The sequence below is a fragment of the Myotis nattereri genome, assembly GCF_964212035.1.
Source record: "Myotis nattereri genome assembly, chromosome: 15".
Classification (NCBI taxonomy): Eukaryota; Metazoa; Chordata; class Mammalia; order Chiroptera; family Vespertilionidae; genus Myotis; species Myotis nattereri.
This window is the reverse complement of record NC_138090.1, coordinates 41,225,958-41,245,700: the sequence shown is the minus strand read 5'-3', so window position 1 is coordinate 41,245,700 and position 19,743 is coordinate 41,225,958. Positions and strand designations below refer to the sequence as shown.

The 19,743-nt window shown below is 45.8% G+C and overlaps 2 protein-coding genes across 2 annotated transcripts in view; one reads left to right on the top strand and one right to left on the bottom strand.

Annotated features, from left to right (window-relative positions):
• TGFB1 (transforming growth factor beta 1) overlaps positions 1-16,910 on the top strand; it is a gene marked incomplete at its 5' end in the record, with an annotated part of 50,790 nt that extends 33,880 nt beyond the window's left edge. Inside the window, one exon of the mRNA XM_081107792.1 lies at positions 16,777-16,910. Coding sequence (XP_080963918.1) covers positions 16,777-16,854 — 78 coding nt within the window. The 3' untranslated portion in view covers positions 16,855-16,910. The remainder of the gene's footprint in view (positions 1-16,776) is intronic.
• The window catches only part of HNRNPUL1 (heterogeneous nuclear ribonucleoprotein U like 1), a gene marked incomplete at its 5' end in the record, with an annotated part of 36,156 nt that overhangs the window by 2,285 nt on the left and 14,128 nt on the right, over positions 1-19,743 (bottom strand). The window contains 7 exons of the mRNA XM_081107789.1: positions 1,292-1,581; positions 2,653-2,937; positions 3,476-3,644; positions 12,157-12,285; positions 12,389-12,511; positions 13,641-13,907; positions 19,350-19,462. Coding sequence (XP_080963915.1) covers positions 1,292-1,581; positions 2,653-2,937; positions 3,476-3,644; positions 12,157-12,285; positions 12,389-12,511; positions 13,641-13,907; positions 19,350-19,462 — 1,376 coding nt within the window. The remainder of the gene's footprint in view (positions 1-1,291; positions 1,582-2,652; positions 2,938-3,475; positions 3,645-12,156; positions 12,286-12,388; positions 12,512-13,640; positions 13,908-19,349; positions 19,463-19,743) is intronic.

Sequence of the window (19,743 nt, the reverse complement as noted above, 5' to 3'; positions counted from 1 at the left end):
TTATTCTGTATTCAATAAGCATGTGAACACAAACCACTGGGTACTCAGTAAATTCTGAGAGTCATTATGGGAGGAGTTACTGAGAAAGAGTAGTGGTGCCCTAGCAGGTTTGGCTCAGTGGATAGAGCACTGGCCTGCAGATGGAAGGTTCCTGGGTTCAGTTCTGGTCAAGGGCACGTACCTTGGTTAAAGGCTCAATCTTCCGCCCTGGTCAGAGTGTGTGGGGGGAGGCAACCATTTGATGTGTCTCTCTCACATTGATGTTTCTCTCTTCCTCTCTCTCTCTTCCTCTCTCTCTCTCTCTCTCTCTCTCTCTCTCTCTCTCCCCTTCCACTCTAAGTCAATGGAAAAATATCCTATGGTGAGGATTAACAAAAAAATAAAAAAAAATAGCTTATTCATATAAAAAAGAAGAAAAAGAGAAAAGAAAAAAATAGTAGTGGTAATTTCCTAAGTGCTTCCCATGTCCAGGCTGTATCATTAACTAACCCAGTCCTCCCACCAGCTCTGAGAGGTATACACTGTCAGCCTCGTTTTATTGAGAAGAAAGCAGAGACTCAGGGAGGTTAAATCACTGACTGGGCCCAAGTGGCAGAGAGCCAGGACTTGACCCCAGATCTATGGTTCCATGAAGCTATGATGCCACCAACCATCTCCCACAACAAGCCTTGGATGTGAATTTTATTAACAACTATAGTCCTTTATGAGAAAAAGGAGGTCCAGAGAGATAAGGCAGTCCAAGATCACAAAACCAGGATGTTTTAGGGTGGGGTCTGAATCTGCACCTGCTCAACTCCTGTTCTAGAAAATATTCTTGTTAGACCAGGAGTGGGGAACCATTCATCTGTCTCTTGGCAGCTGTTCCCAGGCCTGGCATGTGAAAGGTATTCAGGAAACAGCTGCACAAAAGGAGACATACTCTGGATGACAAGGGCCTGTGCATTCCAGAGTCCGAGCACTGGCTTTCAGAGAACTGAAACTGAGTCTGGAGCTGCTCTGTTTGAAGGTCTCAGAGCAGAGGCCAAGTCCTCATCAACCTTAGGGCCTGTCTCCACATCCTGAAAACAACAGAATCAGCCCTTCCAGCCTGGGCAAGGGGCAACTCTGAGTGCTTTCTTGGGGATTCAGTGGGCCAGTGACACAGCCAAGAGAAATACACTTGCTGGATGAACCTGGAGATGGCGAGGGGCCATTCTTGTCAAAACCACTGTCTGGGAGAAAGAAGGGCAAGTAGGAGTGGAGACGGGCTGAAGCAGGTGTTAGAAATTTCCCTGATCCCACCTCCTCTCACCTGTGGAGGGCTGTAGCTGCTGACAGTGGGGGTGCTGGTACTGACACTCGAGCCAGGGATGTTGCTGTTCTTGCTGTAGCTGCCGATCCCTGGTGGGTTTCGAGCTGGGCTGTAACTGGGTGGTGGCGGTGGCTGCTGTGGCGGTGGCTGCGGTGGCGGTGGCTGCTGAGGGGGTGGTTGCTGTTGGGGAGCTCGATTGTAGCTGCCTCGGTTGTTGGAGTTGTTGTTATCCCGGCTATTGTTACCCCAGCGGTTCTGGTTGTAGCTACCACCTCCAATGCGGTTGAAACCTGCATTGGAGAAACCAGATGAGAGGCCTGTCATTCTCAACTTGGGCCCCTCAAGAGCTGGGCTGACTTGGTGACTGCTGCAGCCCAGTATGGCTAGGCTCAGAGCAGCTCAGGCAAGTAAACAAAGCATCCTCTCTGGGATTCCCCAGACCCCTAGGTGCACTCTGCCGTGCAGCCCTGACACTTGGTTATCGCTGCTGACTGACAGGTTTGTCCTGGTTTCCAATTGTGTCCTCAGCATCTCGATAGCTGTTGAATAATTCGGAAGCGATGTTCTGGAAGAGGGCTGCCAAGCACTGGGGACAGTCCTCGTTAGGCTTGTCCAAATCGGCCAGTCTCTCCTGAACCCTCATGCAGTAGTTTCTTGAGCCTGAGACTCTTCCCTCTTCCAATTCCTACTGGTGTCTAGACCTTAATTTAGGCGCTCAGGAAGCCTTCCTGAGCCCTGCTCCCCTACAGATTGGGTCAGGTGCCGCCTAAGGTCACAGTCCCGCTGGGCTTTCCTATTAAGCTCAGAATCCTTCTGGACTGTCACTACAGGGTTATGTGTCTGTCAGGGTCTGGGCTGTGTCCCCAAACTATGCAGCACAGACCAAAACATGGTGGGGCATGCCTGTTAAATTATGATCGTACACTTTGCTGATAGCAGAACTTAGTGACTAAGAACTTGGAATTTGGGCCACCTGACACAACTCTAGATTTAGTAAATTCTGGGTAAATTAACCTCTCTAAGCCTCTTTTTCCATTCGTTTTAAAATATATAACCCAAAGCAGTCCTAACATTTGACTTATACCAGGTCCTGAGCTGGGACCCAGGACTGACAGTAACTTGGTCTGGTTCTTCTTCTGGTTCTTGGTCTGGTCAGATGAGGAAGATGCACAAAAAAGGCCGGAAAGTGCCCAGGGGGAACAGGATAGTGGGAGCATTTCCCTGAGACCCCGAGTCTGACTCATCCTGGTTCTCTACCAAAGTTCAGCCCTGGGCTAGTGCTAGGGAACCTTCACCTACTGACTGAATAAATGGTCACAAAGCCCAACCCCGACCCAGAAACCAGAAGTGCGAGAGCTCACCTCCTCGGTAGTTGCCTCCTCCACCACTGCCTCCTCCTCGGTTCTGAAAGCCTCCTCGGTTGCCCCCGGGCGGGCCTCGGTTGTCATAGCGCTGGAAAGTGCCACCACCCCCACGGCCCCGGAAGCCACCACCGCCTCGGTTGTCAAAGCGCTTTTCAGGGGGTGGCCCAGCCTTCCGGCCTTCCTCGTTGTACTGCCTCACCAGCTTGTCTGCTTCTTCTCGCTGCAGCTCAATGAATAGTACCTCATCCAGAAAGTCCCCAACATCTGGCAACGTGAAGTTGGCTAGAAGGAAGGGAGGTCCCCAGAGGGAACAAATAGGTCAGTACTTTTTGAGGTGTGGTCCCCTCCACAACCACAACATTGGAGTAGTAGGTAAGAGACGAGACAGGATCCCAACCTTAGACTCTCTGACAACAAGCAGTGGCTAATGAAGACTTCTCCATTTCCTAGAGGTAGCTAAGACCCACCAAACCAGTGTTGGTAGATAAATGCTCCCTTCAGGAGCAGGCGAGGCAGGTAGAATCAGGGAGGCAGACTGAGGCTTGCTCACAGTCAGCTCACTCAATGGGAACCAGAGGCAGGTGAGCATGTAGGTCTCTAGCATTTGCTCCCACACTTTCTCTCCATCATGCCCCAGTCCCACCTGTTTGAAAACTTTGCAAAAGAGAGATATGGGCAACTTTTCCATTCACAGTTGAACTAGACAGGGAAGGGACAAAGCAGAAGCAAAGAAAAAAATAAGATTAAAAAAAAAAAAAAGGAGCGAGGGGAGGGAAAGGACCTGGTTGACATGTTCCTCTGGGAATCACTTATCTCCTACCTTTCATTTCTAAGACAGCGTGATCTGGGACATCCTTCCCTTCTTCGTCGGTTCGCTTTATTGTTCGGTCTTTTAAGTCCTCATCAGTGGGACAAATGACAATAGCTTTGCGCTGGAAGCCTTCAAATGGTCTCATTTTTCGTCTCTGAGCTGACCCATAAACATTTGTCTAGGGTAGGTGACAGAAGAGGCAAGAGATGGCACATTACAGGATGGTTTTCTCATCTGTGGGGCACTATGTCGGCCAAGGACTGAGAAAAGGGCACTAGTTCTTCTAAGCAGAGAAACCCAAGAAACTGCTCTTCTTCACTTTTAAGATTTTTGAATCTACCCTCAGAAAATGAACTGACTCGGTAAAGCGACTGCTGACAGTCACAGGACAAGGGATTTCAATGGTTGGGCTTTGCACTTTTATTCCTCCTTGTTCTCAGAACTTTGCTTTACAATTATCCCTCTCCCACCAAGTAATATAGGCCTCATTTTATTTAGCTTCACAGATGTGTGTTTTACAAATTGAAGGCAAGACCCTCCACCAGATCATGACTCTCTTTATTGCAGTGGTCTGGAACAGAACCCACAATATCTCAGAGAAATGCCTGTACATGTTCATCATAAAAAATTCAGAGTACAGGCAGTCCTCGGGTTATGTCGGACTCGACGTACGTTGTTTCGTGGTTACATCGCCATCTCCCATATATTTATAAAAAAAGTTCCGTCATTTTGATGTATGTACATATGTGCTTTATGTTTTTTATTATTTATTTACCACAAGTAAAGGTCAGGAATTGTTCTTTCTTTTAAATTTTTTTTACTGTTTCACTTCATTACTGCTGTGTATGTGCTCCATGTGAGTGACGTAGGTGCTTATGTAGGTGGTTTCCGACTTACGGCGAAAATCGCGTTATGTCGTGCCGTAGGAACGGATCTCCGACGTAACCCGAGGACCTACTGTACAAGGTATAAAGTTTAGAATAAGAATCTCTTCATCCACCTACTTCCAGTCTTATCCTAGAGATGATTAAATTTATGTCCTTTTAAAAAAAATATTTTTTAAAATTTTTATTTATTTTTTTTAAAAAATATTTTATTGATTTTTACAGAGAGGAAGGGAGAGGGATAGAGATAGGTCTCTAGGCAGAAACATCGATCAGCTGCCTCCTGCACACTCCCCACCGGGGATGTGCCCTCAACCAAGGTACATGGCCCTTGACTAGAATCAAACCTAGGACCCTTGAGTCCACAGGCCGACACTCTATCCCAGCCGTGGGCAAACTACGGCCCGTGGGCTGGATCCGGCCCGTTTAAAATGAATAAAACTAAAAAAAAAAAAAAAAAAAAAAAAGACCATAAACTAAAAAAAAAGACCGTACCCTTTTATGTAATGATGTTTACTTTGAATTTATATTAGTTCACACAAACACTCCATCCATGCTTTTGTTCCAGCCCTCCGGTCCAGTTTAAGAACCCATTGTGGCCCTCGAGTCAAAAAGTTTGCCCACCCCTGCTCTACCCGCTGAGCCAAACCGGTTAGGGCAAAAAATATATTTTTAATTGATTTCAGAGAGGAAGGGAGAGGGAGAGAGAGATAGAAACATCAATGAGAGAGAATCATTGATTGGCTGTCTTCTGCATGCCCCTCCCTGGGGACTGAGCCCGCAACCTGGGCATGTGCCCTTGACTGGAGTTGAACCGAGGACCCTTCAGTCCGCAGGCCGTCGCTCTATCCGCTGAGCCAAACCAGGTAGGCAAATTTATGTCTTTCTAAAAACATCTGTGTGGCCTGGTCAGTTGTAGCTCAGTGGTTGAGAGTCAACCTATGAACCAGGAGGTCAATTCCTGGTCAGGGCATATGCCCAGGTGGTGGGCTCAATCCCCAGTGTGGGGCATGCAGGAGGCAGTGGATCAATAATTCTCTCTCATCACTGATGTTTCTATCTCTCTGCCCCTCTCCCTTCTTCTCTGAAAACAATAAAAATATATTTAAAATAAATTTAAAAATACTTAAAAAATAAAAACATGTTTGATTTTTAACATGAATGGAATCATACTATACATTCTTCTGAAGCTTTTTTTTACTTAACATTTCTGTAACATTTTTCTGTCCCAGTGTTTTCATTTAATGACTGCATAATATATACAGAATGGATATCATAATTAACCAGCCTCTTGTGACAGTTGCATAAATTGTTTTCACAGCATTGATTCTTTCATTCCCTCAGTCCTTCTCTGAAACATCGGCCTCACCCTCAAGTTTCTAACTAGTAAGCTTGACAAGGCGCAGATTTGCTAGTAATGTTCTCTTCCCTTCCTCTAGGTCACGGATGGGGAACCTTTTTTCTGCCAAGGGCCATTTGGATATTTAGAACATCGTTCTCGGGCCATACAAAATTATCAACTTTGGTCAAACATTTAATTAACTCACCCCTAATGTCTTGGCAGGGCCAGAACAAATGATCTTGCGGACCTTAAATGGCCCACAGGCTGGACATTCCCCACCCCTGCTCTAGGTGAGGAGCAGGTGTGTCCTAGGCTGGTGCTGGCAGAGACCAGGGCCCTAGGACACATCTGGGCAGTAGTAACAACAGCTTCCCTTTATTGGATACAGTAGCTCCTCAGGTTACATCGGAGATCCGCTCCTACAGTGTGACATAACGCGATTTTCGCCGTAAGTCGGAACCCACCTACATAAGCACCCACGTCACTCACATGGAACAATGAAGTGAAACAGTAAAAAAAATTTAAAAGAAAGGTAACAATTCCCGACCTTTACTTGTGGTAAATCCTATATCATAAAAGGGTAATATGCAAATTGGCCCTAACAGCAGAACTACTGGGAATGACCGGTCACTATGACACACACTGACCACTAGGGGGCAAATGCTCAACACAGGAGCTGTCCCCTGGAGGTCAGTGCGCTCCCACAGGGTGTGTGCTCCACAGGATGAGCTCCATTCAGCCACAAGCCGGGCTGACAGCTGTGAGCGCATCAGTGGTGGTGGGAGCCTCTCCTGCCTCCTCGGCAGCACTAAGAATGTCCAACAGCGGGCCTAAGCTGGCAGGTGGACATCCCCTGAGGGCTCCTGGACTGCGAGAGGGTGCAGGCCAGACTGAGGGACCCACCAAGTGCATGAATTTTTGTGCACCAGGCCTCTAGTAAATAATAAAAAACATAAAGCACATATGTACATACGTCAAAATGATGAAACTTTTTTTTAAATAAATAAATGGGAGATGGTGACGTACGTCGAGTCCGACATAACCCGAGGACCTACTGTATTCAATAAAGTGAAGCTGTTGTTACTACTGCTCAGATGTGACCTAGGGCCCTGGTCTGTGCCAGCACCAGCCTAGGACACCTGCTCCTCACCTAGAGTAGGGTTGGGGAATGTCCAGCCTGTGGGCCATTTAAGGTCCGCAAGATCATTTGTTCTGGCCCTGCTAAGGCATTAGGGGTGAGTTAATTAAATGTTTGACCAAATATAGCAGGCTAATTTTTAAGTTAAAAATTTTATTTGGCCCAAGAACAACGTTCTAAATATCCAAATGGCCCTCGGCAGAAAAAAGGTTCCCCAACCCTGCTCTAAACCAATATCCAAGTGACCCTGACACACACACCAGGCAAAGATGTTCTTCCCTACTCCCCAGGGAAAGTGTCCCCACTTTCATTAAGGAGAGGGAGAGAATGTGTGTGGTGGGCACACAAATGCTGTTAAAAAGCACATCAGGTTAGAGGGGAATAGTCAAGTCCCTCTCCCTACTGCTCTTCCTGGACTCTACGCCTAAAAAACCGAGAAGGGGGCATCTGGTCATAAGAAGATAGAATTTGGCTTTCTCCAGCTAAATAATGAGTTTTCTCTTGGCACAAAAGCCAGAGTGGATGGATGCCACAAAGAATGTGCCCCCAGACCATTCCCAGGGTCTATTTGCCCATAAGATGTGATCCTATTTTGACTCCTTTGAACCCCGACGACAGAGATAAACACCTCCTGGAGGGATTCTATGGGGCAGACATGCTGTGTCAATGTCCTAAGCAATACTGCCAAGAGGGCTAGTCCCTAAAGTTTCACGGGATGGGAGGAATGGGGGTGAAGCAGACTGGACTCCTAAAGAGCTGGCTTCTGTTCTGAGAAGTGGCTAGACTCGTCAGACACTCTAGAACTGAGGTGCAGAGAATCCTCTTGGTTACCATTTATTAGATGGCACCTCCCTTGCCATACCTCTTGGCTTGGGGGAAGGGAAGAGCGTCTAAACCACACCAGCAGGAATACAAATACTTGCCTTTCCTGGAAAAAAGGGAGTTAGCTGCTGGCGACTGTTGCCACAGCAAACACAGTGAGGTCAGAGACCCTAGGTTGGCCCAGGACTGTAGTCACTGGGGGCTGCTAGTGTCTGTTGCTAAGAGAGACCAGCACAACAGCTGGATCAGCTTTTCCCAGCCGTGTGAGCTCTCTCTGCCTAGCTCCTACTTCTCCCAGTCCCACCCAGCTTGAAGCTGTTGACTCTCAGAAGGTATGCTGGAGCTGTGTTCCCTGACCCCGGGCCACCCCCAATCTCCAGCAATGTCGGCTAAAGGATAGGAGTTAGGTTTCTCAGAGGAGCTGGTTGGGCAGCTTTGGTGCGTGACAGCCTGGGGGAGTAAGGGAGGAACACAGCATGCTGCTCACAGCCCAGATTCTGTAAGAGTCCCACTGTCCTATGTCCACTTTCACCTGTCTCCCCATCCATAGCTCAGTGGGGTCAGGCTGGCAGTGGGAGAAACCTGGCTGAATCCCAGAAGAACAAATTTAAAGCTGGTGACAAGAGTTCACTCTGGGCTCACAGTAAGGTAAACCCAGTGGAATGAACCCACATGTAGGGTGAGAACTAGCTGGAATGTTACTATGGAACTGGCTGAGGCCCTGGGAACAGGGAGGGTGGAGGAAAGAAACACCCCTTTCTCTCAATGCCTGCCAATAAGAGGTCTGTGCCTCTGCTTTATCCCTAGGTTTGTTTCAGACAAAGGCATGGCAAGGTCAATAGGGATGCAAAGCAGGACTAGAACCACACATTCTGATGGTTGAGGTGAGGTTAGGGAGGTGAGGTTAGGGATCACTGCTTGGCCTGGCTCTGGACTGCTAGAGCCCTAAGGGAGCTCCTAGCCTGCAGCCCTCAACTCTGCCCCACAGAAGCCTTCTCAGAAGCCTCTAGGAGGGCAACTTTGTTGCCTCAGAGGACCAACTCCTGCTCTGCACCAACTCTTGTGGGTCCTTGGTAGGCTAGGAATAGGCTGGGCAGTATCTCATTCTTGAGGTTTTTTCACCAGTAACAGAACCACTTGAAGCAATGTGGCCTACTTCCCCTTTCTCAGGTCTTTTAGTAGGCAGGCAAATTTAACATATCCCTCCCTGATGAAAACATAATTATGGCTCCTCACTGCCCACAGGACAAAGCCTCAATTCTTTTTATCATCCTCCATGTGCTGGCCTAGACATCCCACCTCCCAATTTCTCACCATGGCTCCAACTATTCTGGGCCGTGGCCATCTGGGAAGTCAGCAGAGACATGTTCTACCAGTAAATCAACAGCATGACTTTGAACAGGTTCCTTTTCTCTGAGGCCTGTTTCCCCTGTGATCCATCTCTTCTTTTTCTCCTCAGATGTTCCACAGCTATAACACACACATGATCTGAAGAGGATACTCAGGTCATCATGGAATGTAGGTCAAAGACCCAATAATACCAAGAGCTTGTGCCCAATGAGACATACCCTGGGGTAGGTGCTGGGGCTCTAACCATACACAGGCAGAGTCCTGGCTCACACAGCCTCACCTGCCTTCTGCAGGCACATTCGGCTTTTCTCTCAAAAATGGGCATTAAAGAATCCAACCTACATAATAGGAGATTCAGAGGAGCCAAATGCATGGAGGTCTGATCTCCTGGGAAGAACCAGAGAAGGGAAAAGATGAGCTCCAGGACTGCAGGGAATTCTATCTAGCTCAGGAGACAGTTATGCATCAACTTATCCCTCACAGCTAAAGCTAGTGGGGTGGGAAGGCCTGCTCTGAATCTTCTACACTGCCTCCCCTCACCCCCACCAGAGGGTTTCTTGGAACCCACGTTTGGGGCTTAAGCCCCAACAGGTAAAATCACTGGCTTCAGACCTCTTCCCAGGCTCGAGTAACCTATAGTTTGAGGCCCCAAGTCAATCCTCCAATCTATGGTTAACCAGAGAACCCTCCTCCCCCACCTTCAGAGTTTAGGTAGTTTTGCCTTACTGTTGGCCTGGATCACTTGGCCCAACCTGCATATCCCTCCATCAGGACAGCCCTGAAGACCAAAGTATACCTGGTAGAGCCCTGGACCCCTCCTATGAACAAGCCAGCACATACTCAAAAAACCAAGTGTGTTGTTTACAGAGCCAGCTGTACTGGCCTGGCTAAGGAGCTGGAGCCTGACCTCCAGGGATGGCCCACTTTTATATGCTGGATAAAAATGTTAGGATGACTTACCCCTAGGACTATAATCCTCCGCTACTGAGCCACACATTTGAAATGGGCTTCACAGCTAATTTAATCAGCAAACTGACAAAATGACAGGCAGGGAATACTTGCTGAGAATCCTCAGGGTGCTAAATCAACACTGCTCCCCCTTGTAAGACACTGAGTCCCACTGGTGCCAAGTCAAACTACAATTCCAAATGGCCTGACAACAATGAGACAAAGCAAGGCCAGGGTTAAAGAACAAAGTCTTTGAAGAAAGAAAAGGCTGGCTATATGCATTACTGATGGGGCTGAGCTGGGGCAGTAGCCCTGTTTGGCTTTTGGACTATCCTGTGCTGAACAGTCCCCTCCAGTCCCCAGAAATAAATATTTGAAACATTAGCTCAATTCGTTGTTTGCATCAAAATTTAGTATTAGGGAATCATGTACTGTCTTCTTCACATATGTGAGTCTTTAAAGGATCAATCCAATGGTTGCAGAACCCAGAGCAAATCTCACATGTCCACCATCACAGGAGAGGGCCAGGGTATGGCCCAGCCTTGATCAACTTTCAGTTTTCTTAGCATGGCTGTTCCATCAGCGCACAGCAGATGTCCACTCCCAACACCTAACTGCCTGGCAAGACCATTTAAATTTGTCTAGCCCTGGCTGGTGTGGCTCATTTGGTTGGAACTATTGTCCTGTATACCAAAAGGTTGTGGGTTTGATTTCCAGTCAGGGCACAAACCTAGGCTGTGGGTTTGATCCCTGGTCAGAGCATGTGTGGGAGGCAACCCATCCATGTTTCTCTCATATCAATGTTTCTCACCCTCTCCCTTCTTCTCTCTCAAATCAACAAACATATGTAATAAGTTCAACAATAAAGATTAAAAAAAATAAAATAAAATCAACAAATATATCCCTGAATGAAGATTTAAAAACTATAACTTAATTTGCCTATCAAGAACTATCACCCGCCAATAGCCTTTTTTCTTTTTGTCTTTAAGAACGAAGTTTTTACTATGTACTCCTTTCAAATGTTGGATATAAGGCATCATTTCTTCAACTGTAAACACAGATCACTAGTTTATTATGAAAGGCTGTATCTCAGGACCAGCCAGATGGAAGAGATGCATAAGGCACAGTTATGTGAGAAGGGGCGCAGAGCTTCCACACTCTGGTGAGCGCACATACCACTCTCCCACATCTCCACGTTTATGACCCCAAGCTCCCGCTCAGTTGTTTTGCGTAAGATGCCAACTCCCATGCACAGGCAAATTGGTCCCCTGGACTTTCCAACCCCACCCAAGCCCCACCTTCACCAGGAGGCCTTGGAACCCCGTAACCAAGTACTGGCACACAGGGAAGGCACTCCAGCAAGGCGGCCAGGGCAGGCCTTATGTATTTGCACATTCACAGGTTTTTAAGAAAGCATGAATGCAAGGTTTAAGGAAACAGAGGCTTGTTCACAGATCCCCAAATACAGGATTTGGTACCCTCAGGACACATGTCCTTCTGTCTCATAGGTGGTAAACATGAGGAATTCATTACCCTGAGAAAGGTATCCTTAACTATGTTTGGGTCAATTATACTTTTGGGAATGTTGAAAGCCACAGATAATCTTCCCATTCTCAATCAAAACTGTCTAGCTTTTTTGTTTTTTAAAATAACATGCTTGCACCTGCATACAAAATTGTGTTTAATTTCAAAGGTTCCCAGATCACCTGATATGAAGAACCCTGATCTTAATTTAAACACAGTATAGTAATTAACAGTAATTTCTAGTTACTATGTGCCAGGCCCTGTGTTAGGGATGGGCACCATTATAATCTCAATTTTACAGACCAGGAGACTGAGATTTGAAAGATGAAGCCAGTTGCTGCAGACACTCAGCTAGTAGAAGAGTTGGGGTTGAAGGCCAGGTCTGTCTGGCTCAGAAACCCATGCCCTTTCCATTTCATTAAATGGCCCTTACCTGATAATGTTCTCTTGGACTGCTAAGAACATGAGCTAGGCCTGGATCATGGCCCCAGACCCCACCCACATACAGGGCTCAGAGAGCTGTACTAAGAGCCTGGGACTGTGCTGTCATGTATAACTGACCGTCTTACCAGCACTGCAGTCCATGAGCATTATGGTGAAAAATAAAAAGACAAGAGGGTAATATCCAGATACCCAATAGGCTTCGTCCCTCTCTAGGAGCATCACGGTCACCAGTAAGTACCTGGTCTAGGATATAGTTGCGTTTCTTGCGGGCAGCAATCTGGATGAGGCGGTTGAGGCACTGGGTGGCCTGCTGGATCAGGACATCCCAGCGGCCGGCATAGTTCCGCTGCCGACGTAGGCCCATCACCTGTGGATAGGGGGTGATGAGGAGTGCATGGTCCTGGTTGTAGGTCAGCACAGGGGGGTGGGATGAGGGAGTTGGCTAAGGAGAGACCAGGGGCTGCCCTTACCCGCATCTTATCCATGATGGCATTGGTACCCAGTATGTTGTACTTCTTGGAGGGGTTGGAGGCTGCATGTTTGATGGCCCATGTGGTCTTGCCGGCAGCGGGAAGGCCCACCATCATCAGAATCTGTAAGAACATGATGGAGAGGCACTGAAGCAGTAGCAGGCACCACCCTGATTCGCTGGAGACCATGAGGTGACTCTAAATCTCATGGCCATCTCCAGGAAATGAAAGCAATAGCTTCTGCCTCAGTGCTGTTGGGGTTCAAAGAGATGAGGCTCATCAAATCCTCTTAGGCCGGGTATGGGACGAATACAAAACCAAGAGCTGTTATGAGCATTTACATTTTTGTTTAGCAGAATTCAGTGGCCTCTGACAGGGAAGGCCATGCATTGGGAATGGTACACAAGAATGGGCACAGAAAGTGGTACAACTTTCCTGGAGTTTGAGATGGGGACAAAATGTATGTACAAGGACAAGCATCGTATCTAATCAGTGCATTCAGAATTTGCAGAAACCAGTTGCAACCAAATGCCCAATAAGAGGGAAATGGTAAACATAGGTATTTACAAAATAATGTTAAGTGAAAAGGGTTAAATATCAAAATGCTTATACCATAAGATCTCAATTATAAATGTGTCTGTGTATGAAATGAGCACTTAGCACGGCAAAAAGAACAAGATAAAATCTAAAACTTTGGAAGTAAACTTATTTATGACTGGTGGAATGAGAAGCTTTAATTTTCTAGAATAAACATAAAGTCACTTATATATCAGAAAAAAAGTTTGGAAATAAAGATCACCATTACAGCTTCTGCAGCCAAATCATCCCCAAGGCCAGTTGTCATTTTTGTTCTTAGACAGCTTCGAGTCAGTGTGAGAAGCTGCACAACCTCCTTGAAGAACACTCACCTGGAAGTACCTTCATATCCTTTTCTCCTATCCCAAGATTCTGACCTTACCCAAGGAGCAGTGTGGCAATTTCCCTCTGGAACCTTCCCAAGATTTAAGTCTCTCATCATATCCCCTCTCTCTTCGGCCTAAACCATACCCACAGACCTCATGTCACTCTCACAGCAGCTTTCAACTTGATCCAGCCCTGAGGAGTTAGGAGGGAGAGGGTCCTTTCTCTAAGATTACTCATGCAGGGAGGTGGTTTGCTTTCACCACACCCAGCTGCCATGTCTCCCCTCTGCCTTAGCAGTACGGTGGCCCAGGAGAGACAGCCATTAATTTAGTCTTCCAGGCCCACTCACCTCACACTCTGCCTTGGTCTTTGGTCCGACAGTGCCCCGGATCCGCTCACTCAGGGGAAGGTGCTGGATGAATGTAAAGCCAGGAAGAACAGAACAGTAGGGTTCTGCCCTCTGCCCGAAGTTGAACTCCACTGCACAATTCTTCACCAGCACATGAGGGTAGAGGGCCTGGCCCCCTAAGGCTTCCTTCTGAATTCGGAAAGCAATGCCCATCCACTTCCCATTCTTGGTGAAGGAAAGTTCCACGTCATTTCCACATTCAAAGTCCTAGAAGAAAAAGCAAAGGAAGAGAACCTTAAGCCAACGCTCAGCTTGAAGGCATTGGGAACCACAAGTTGGAGAGAGCAGATGCAGAGAGAAGAAATACAGCCAGCTTCCCTGATTTACCTGTAACCCCACTTCTCAACATACAGATACAATGGGCAGCACCAGGGAACAGCTCAGAGAATGTGTCCCCAAACCCTCCTGGTTTAAGACCCAAAGGCTGGTGGCTATGAAGCATGTTATCTTAGGAAGGCCCAATTATTTAAGCCTTGTGCCTAGCCTGAGAAGATGAAGGAACAGGCAATCCTGTCCATCCTCAACTCAAGAGCAGTCTGTGAAGGTAACAGATGGGAAGAAAGCCACGGCAGTCAAATCCAGCTCCACAAATGAATTCACTTGTTGGTTTGACACATGTTCTCCAAGTTTCTGCTCTTCCTAGTATGAATGTCTATGTTGATCTGGGCCTAACAAAGGTCAGGGCCTAGTGGGGAACCAGATAAGGACACTATCTTAATTGAGTACAAGTGCCTACAGAGGAGCAAGATTCTCTGAAAGGTGGGGACCTGTAAGCCAAGTCCTAAACAAAATGAAATAAGCCAAGTTTGGGGAAGGGGGAGAGAGCCATAAAGAGAAGTGTTGTTTGTGTACAAATACGGCAGTAAGAGAACACAGGGTCAGACTGGCTGAAGCATAAAGGACGAGGGGGAAGTGATTTCAGTATAGCTGGAGAGCCAGGCAGTGACCAAATACATTCAGTAACTCTTCATTGAGTCCCTACTGAGCAGCTGAAGTTTAGTGGTTAAGATCCTGCTTTGGAAGGCAGGCTATTTCAGTTCTACCATTTACTATCAAAAAGGGAAGGTCATGATAAGATATCACAGTGCACAGGGTTGTTCTGAGGAATAAGTGGGTTAGTGTGTTTACTACATAGTGAGCACAAAATAGGGGTTCTCACTCCAAGATGCCAGGCACCATGCTGGGCTGGAGTGTGAGATGGAGACATGGCTCCTGCCTTCGGCATGTGAGGGTCTCTCTGTCACCTTAGGAGTTAGAGCTTTATGCTGATGGCAGAGCAGAGCCCCTGACCTGTTTCAAATATAGAAGTGACCTGGTTTTCAAAACTGTTTCAGAAAGATCACTTTGGGTACAGGATAAAGGTTTACAATTAAGCTCAAAACCTGGAATCAGACAGCAGAGTGAAGCAAAGTAAAGTTCAGGGTCCTGATTTAAAGTACAAGATGTGGTATTCTTTTCTTGTGATCTGCCCTTTAACAAAGTGAAAGCCCTTTCTCCCAAGGAGTTTTCTCACCATCCTCCTCCGTGCTCACAGGGCACAGCTCTATACAGTCCTTCCTATCTGTCACCTCAAAGTGCCTACACAGCTCAAGACAACTCAAAGCAGACATGCAAACATTTGCCAGATTAAATCCTGCACCAATCCCTGTAGCATGGTCTCTGCCATTTCTTCTCACCTGAGCATAAATGGCCTGGTCACCTTTGTTCTAACATGAAAATAAACATCATGGGGATTAACCTTCCTTATGACCACCAGCGTTACTATAGGAACTTATATTACACATAAACTACGTGATAAATCTACTAATGACAGGGCCTTCTGTTCAAGAGGCAAGTGTAGTCCTATTACTCTTGCTAAAAGTCCTCGTGCCACAATTTTTAACACATATATGAAACAACTCATATTTGGGCACAGAGCATTTTTGCCTTCTTTTTTTTAAAAAATATATATTTTATTGATTTTTTACAGAGAGGATGGGAGAGGGACAGAGTTAGAAACATCGATCAGCTGCCTCCTGCACACCCCTTACTGGGGATGTGCGCGCAACCAAGGTACATGCCCTTGACTGGAATGGAACCCGGGACCCTTGAGTCTGCAGGGCGATGCTCTATTCACTGAGCCAAACCGGTTAGGGTCATTTTTGCCTTCTTAATCTCACTTAATTCTTTATAACAACCTGCAAACTATGCTGGGGAAGAATTATCTCCATTTTACAGATGAAAAACTGAAGGTCAGTGCTTCGTGAAAGTCACACGACTTTAGTTGTTAGTGACAAAATTAGGTTGAAAAATCAACTTTACTAATTCTCATTTTAATGAAAATGGGGTAATATAAAAAGAGAAGGAGCTAATGAGTGGTTGCTATGTGTCAGAAACTATGCTATGTACATATGCATTGCCTACGATAGAGGCAGTATCACTGTTCCCTTCATACAGATGAGGAAACTGAGGCTAGAGATGGTGATATATCAAGGTCACATGAATTATTAGTGGACATGGGATTCAAACCCATGTGTTCTTTGTCAAATCTAGCTCTTAAACAAACAAACATCTATTTAAGTCTTGTCTCTGCTAGCTATTAACTGTCTAGCCCAGGGGTGGGCAAACTTTTTGACTCAAGGGCCACAATGGATTCTTAAACTGGACCAGAGGGCCGGAACAAAAGCATGGATGGAGTGTTTGTGTGAATATAAATTCAAAGTAAACATCATTACATAAAAGGGTACGGTCTTTTTTATTCATTTCAAGCCCGCGGGCCGTAGTTTGCCCACGGCTGGTCTAGCCCTTGCCAAATTTTGCATTTGGGGGGGGTCTCTGTTAAATAAAATTGTGTGTTTGTGGAAAAAAAAAAAAAAAAGTCCTGGTACCAGTCCGAGGCCCAATGACCCAAAGCCTTTAGGCATGGCATTATTCAGTGTGCCATTTTTGTAGCCTCATCTGACCCATCTCCTTGTTGTCATCCCCAAGACTCCACCTGAAATGGACTATACTGTTCTCTCTACCTGGAAGGCCATTATGTCCTTTTTATTTTGTGAATGTTGAGAACTCGAGATCTGACACAAGTGTCCTCCCCCAGCTTTCTTCAGGTCACGGATTTTTACATCTCCTCCGACTTCACAACCTGAGCCTTTTAAAAATTTATGGCATCCTTTGAACAGAGGGAATTGCACATGGAATCTTAAAAAAACAGAAGTAGAGATGATGTGGTTGAAGCAAGAGTCAAGGCCTGGAGTTCCAAACTGCCACACACGGACAGAACCTCATGCTCAGAGGGACAGAGTCCAGGGAGCACTGTCACAGACGGTGACATGTTCAATTGCTACAACCTCTTTGGAGTGCAGTCTTGGTGGTAGATATAAAAATTTAAAAATATATCTTTGACCCAGAAGTTATGATTTTAGAAATAAATACAACTATAGTCCCACAAAAACAGATATGTAATCTGCTCACTCCAGCACTGCTAAAAGTGCTCCAATGGGGAAGGGGGCCACACAGGAGACCATGTGTGGGAATACAAAAAGATCTTGAAAATAGTCTGGTAAGTGGGAAAAAGATAAGCTGTCACTGCAGCATCAATCACTCCAGCAAATAACTTTCAGATCCACCAACAGAACTAAACCAGGGTAAACTGACACATCAGAATACTACACAGACTAGGCAAGAAACTAACCTAATGTCCACTAACAGAGGATTGATTATATAATTATGGTTATCTACATAATGACTACAGATTACACAAAGAACAAAGAAGTCCTCTAGGAAGTGATATAAAATGATCTCTAGGATATACTTTTAAGAAAAAAAAAAGATGTAGAATAACATGTATAAGCTAAGCTGCTTTAGATGAAGATCTGAAGAAGACTTTACGTTGTGTATCTTTTTCCATTTCTTGGTGTTTTTGCAAACCATGTGGATATGTGAATTAACTATTCAAAAATGTCTCTACCTCAGTTACATCTATATTATCTGTGTAGACAGGGAGAGATATAGCCAAGTTTTATTGTTAAATGGAAAAAAAATTCCAGGTTTAGAATAGAGTATAAACATGGCTAATTTTTAAGAAAACAGGGTTTTTATTAAAAATACAATGAGGTTACAAAAGATAAAGGAAGACTGAGAAACTGTTTCAGACTAATAAGATGTGACAAGAGCCCTGACCAGTTTGGCTCAGTGGATAGAGCATCAGCCTGCGGACTCAAGGGTCCCAGGTTCGATTCCAGTCAGGTGCATGTGCCTTGGTTGTGGGCACGTCCCCAGTGGGGAGTGTGCAAGAGGCAGCTGATCGATGTTTCTCCCTCATCGATGTTTCTAACTCTCTATCCCTCTCTCTTCCTCTCTGTAAAAAATCAATAAAATATATTAAAAAAAAAAAAAAAAAAGATGTGGCAAGAGAATGCAGTAAGTGATCCTAGATTAGATCCTGAACCAGAAACAAAATTGCTCCAAAGAATATTGTCAAGACAACGGACGGAATTTAAATGTGGATTGAGTTAGCATTATATCAACGTTAAATTTAATAACTACTGTGGTTAAATGCATGCTGAAATATCTAGAAATAAAGACATGATGTAGGCAACACACTCTTAAATAGGTCAGACAAAATCATACATATTTGAGAAAATGGTAAAGCAAATGTTAGAATCTGGACAAGACTCTATGAGGATTTTGGCAGCAGCCACTCCTGTTTAGGGCTTTTCTTTAAGTTTAAAATTATTTCAAAGTAAGAGGGGGAAAAAAAAAGAAAAAACAAAAAAAGGAGTACATGTGTACAAACCTGAGGGAGGGAGAAAACAAGACTCAGAGGAAGCATCCACCTGGGTAGCCACTCCTTGTCAGGGTTCCCTGGCACATTTTACAAACATCTGTAAATCCTAAAGATAACAGTACTAAGTAGGATTTACTGACAACACACCATGTGCCAGGCATTATTTTCAGTGCTTGATAGATTAATTTAATGATCCCACATGAAATTCTGAGGTAGGTGCAAAGATTCTCATTTAGAGTAGACTGAAATACAGGGAGGGTAAGTTGCCCATGGCTGTGAGTGGAAAAGCAGGGACTGGGGTTAGGGAGTCTGGTCCCAGAGCGGACAGCCAGGTCTATAGCACTGTGTGGGTCACTGCTGTTGGGGACTGAAGTTTGGCAGCAGCTCAGGCACCCTCTATCTTGTTCTGTTTTACATCCACTCCTATTCTCCTATGAGGCAGTGCAATGTAGGAAGCCTGCCTCAACCAATGTGAGGTGAAGGAAGAGAGAAGTTTAGGGATGAGATGATGCCAAAGTGGGCAATTGCCAATGAGAGCAGACAGGCTATTTGGCAGCAAAGAAAAGCAAGAAATTCCTGGGTTTAGAAAATGTCACTCTGGTATCTAGGAATGGAGGAAGGGTGTGCAAACCAACAACCCGAAACCTCTTCAAGGTGCCATCTAATAGGTTTGCACAAAAGATCAGGCAGGTAGAATGGTAGATTTTTAAACAAAATGACAGCAAACGTTCCAATGTGTCAAAGAAGGACAAAGAGGTATGGCGAGAGTGGCTTGGCATGGTGCAGACAATGGACAGAGGTATTCTGGGGAAAAAAAGTCTGCAGGTCCACCTGATAGGACCAACATTTGGTTCTGCCAACTCCCACAGGCTGCCGGCACTCACCACAAAGCAGCCAATCACATCATTCTCTGCAAACTTGTCTCCGTAGTTTTCAAATCGGCTATTGGTGGACTTCTTCCCAGTGCCTCCATAGCCATAGGAGAAAGGCTCTTCGCCTGATGAAAGAAATAGGCAAAGGCAGGTTAAACCTGCGATGGTCACAACAGCCTTTATGGTTGTCACACACTTTTTAAAAAAAAATATTTTTATTGATTTCAGAGATTAAAGGGCAGAGAAAGAGAAAGAGAGAGAGAGAGATCAATGATGAGAGAGAATCACTGATCGGCTGCCTCCTGCACACCAGGGATCGAGCCCGCAACCCGGGCAATGTGCCCTGACCTGGACTCGAACCATGACCTCCTGGAACCACTGAGCCATGCCAGCAGGGCTGTCACAC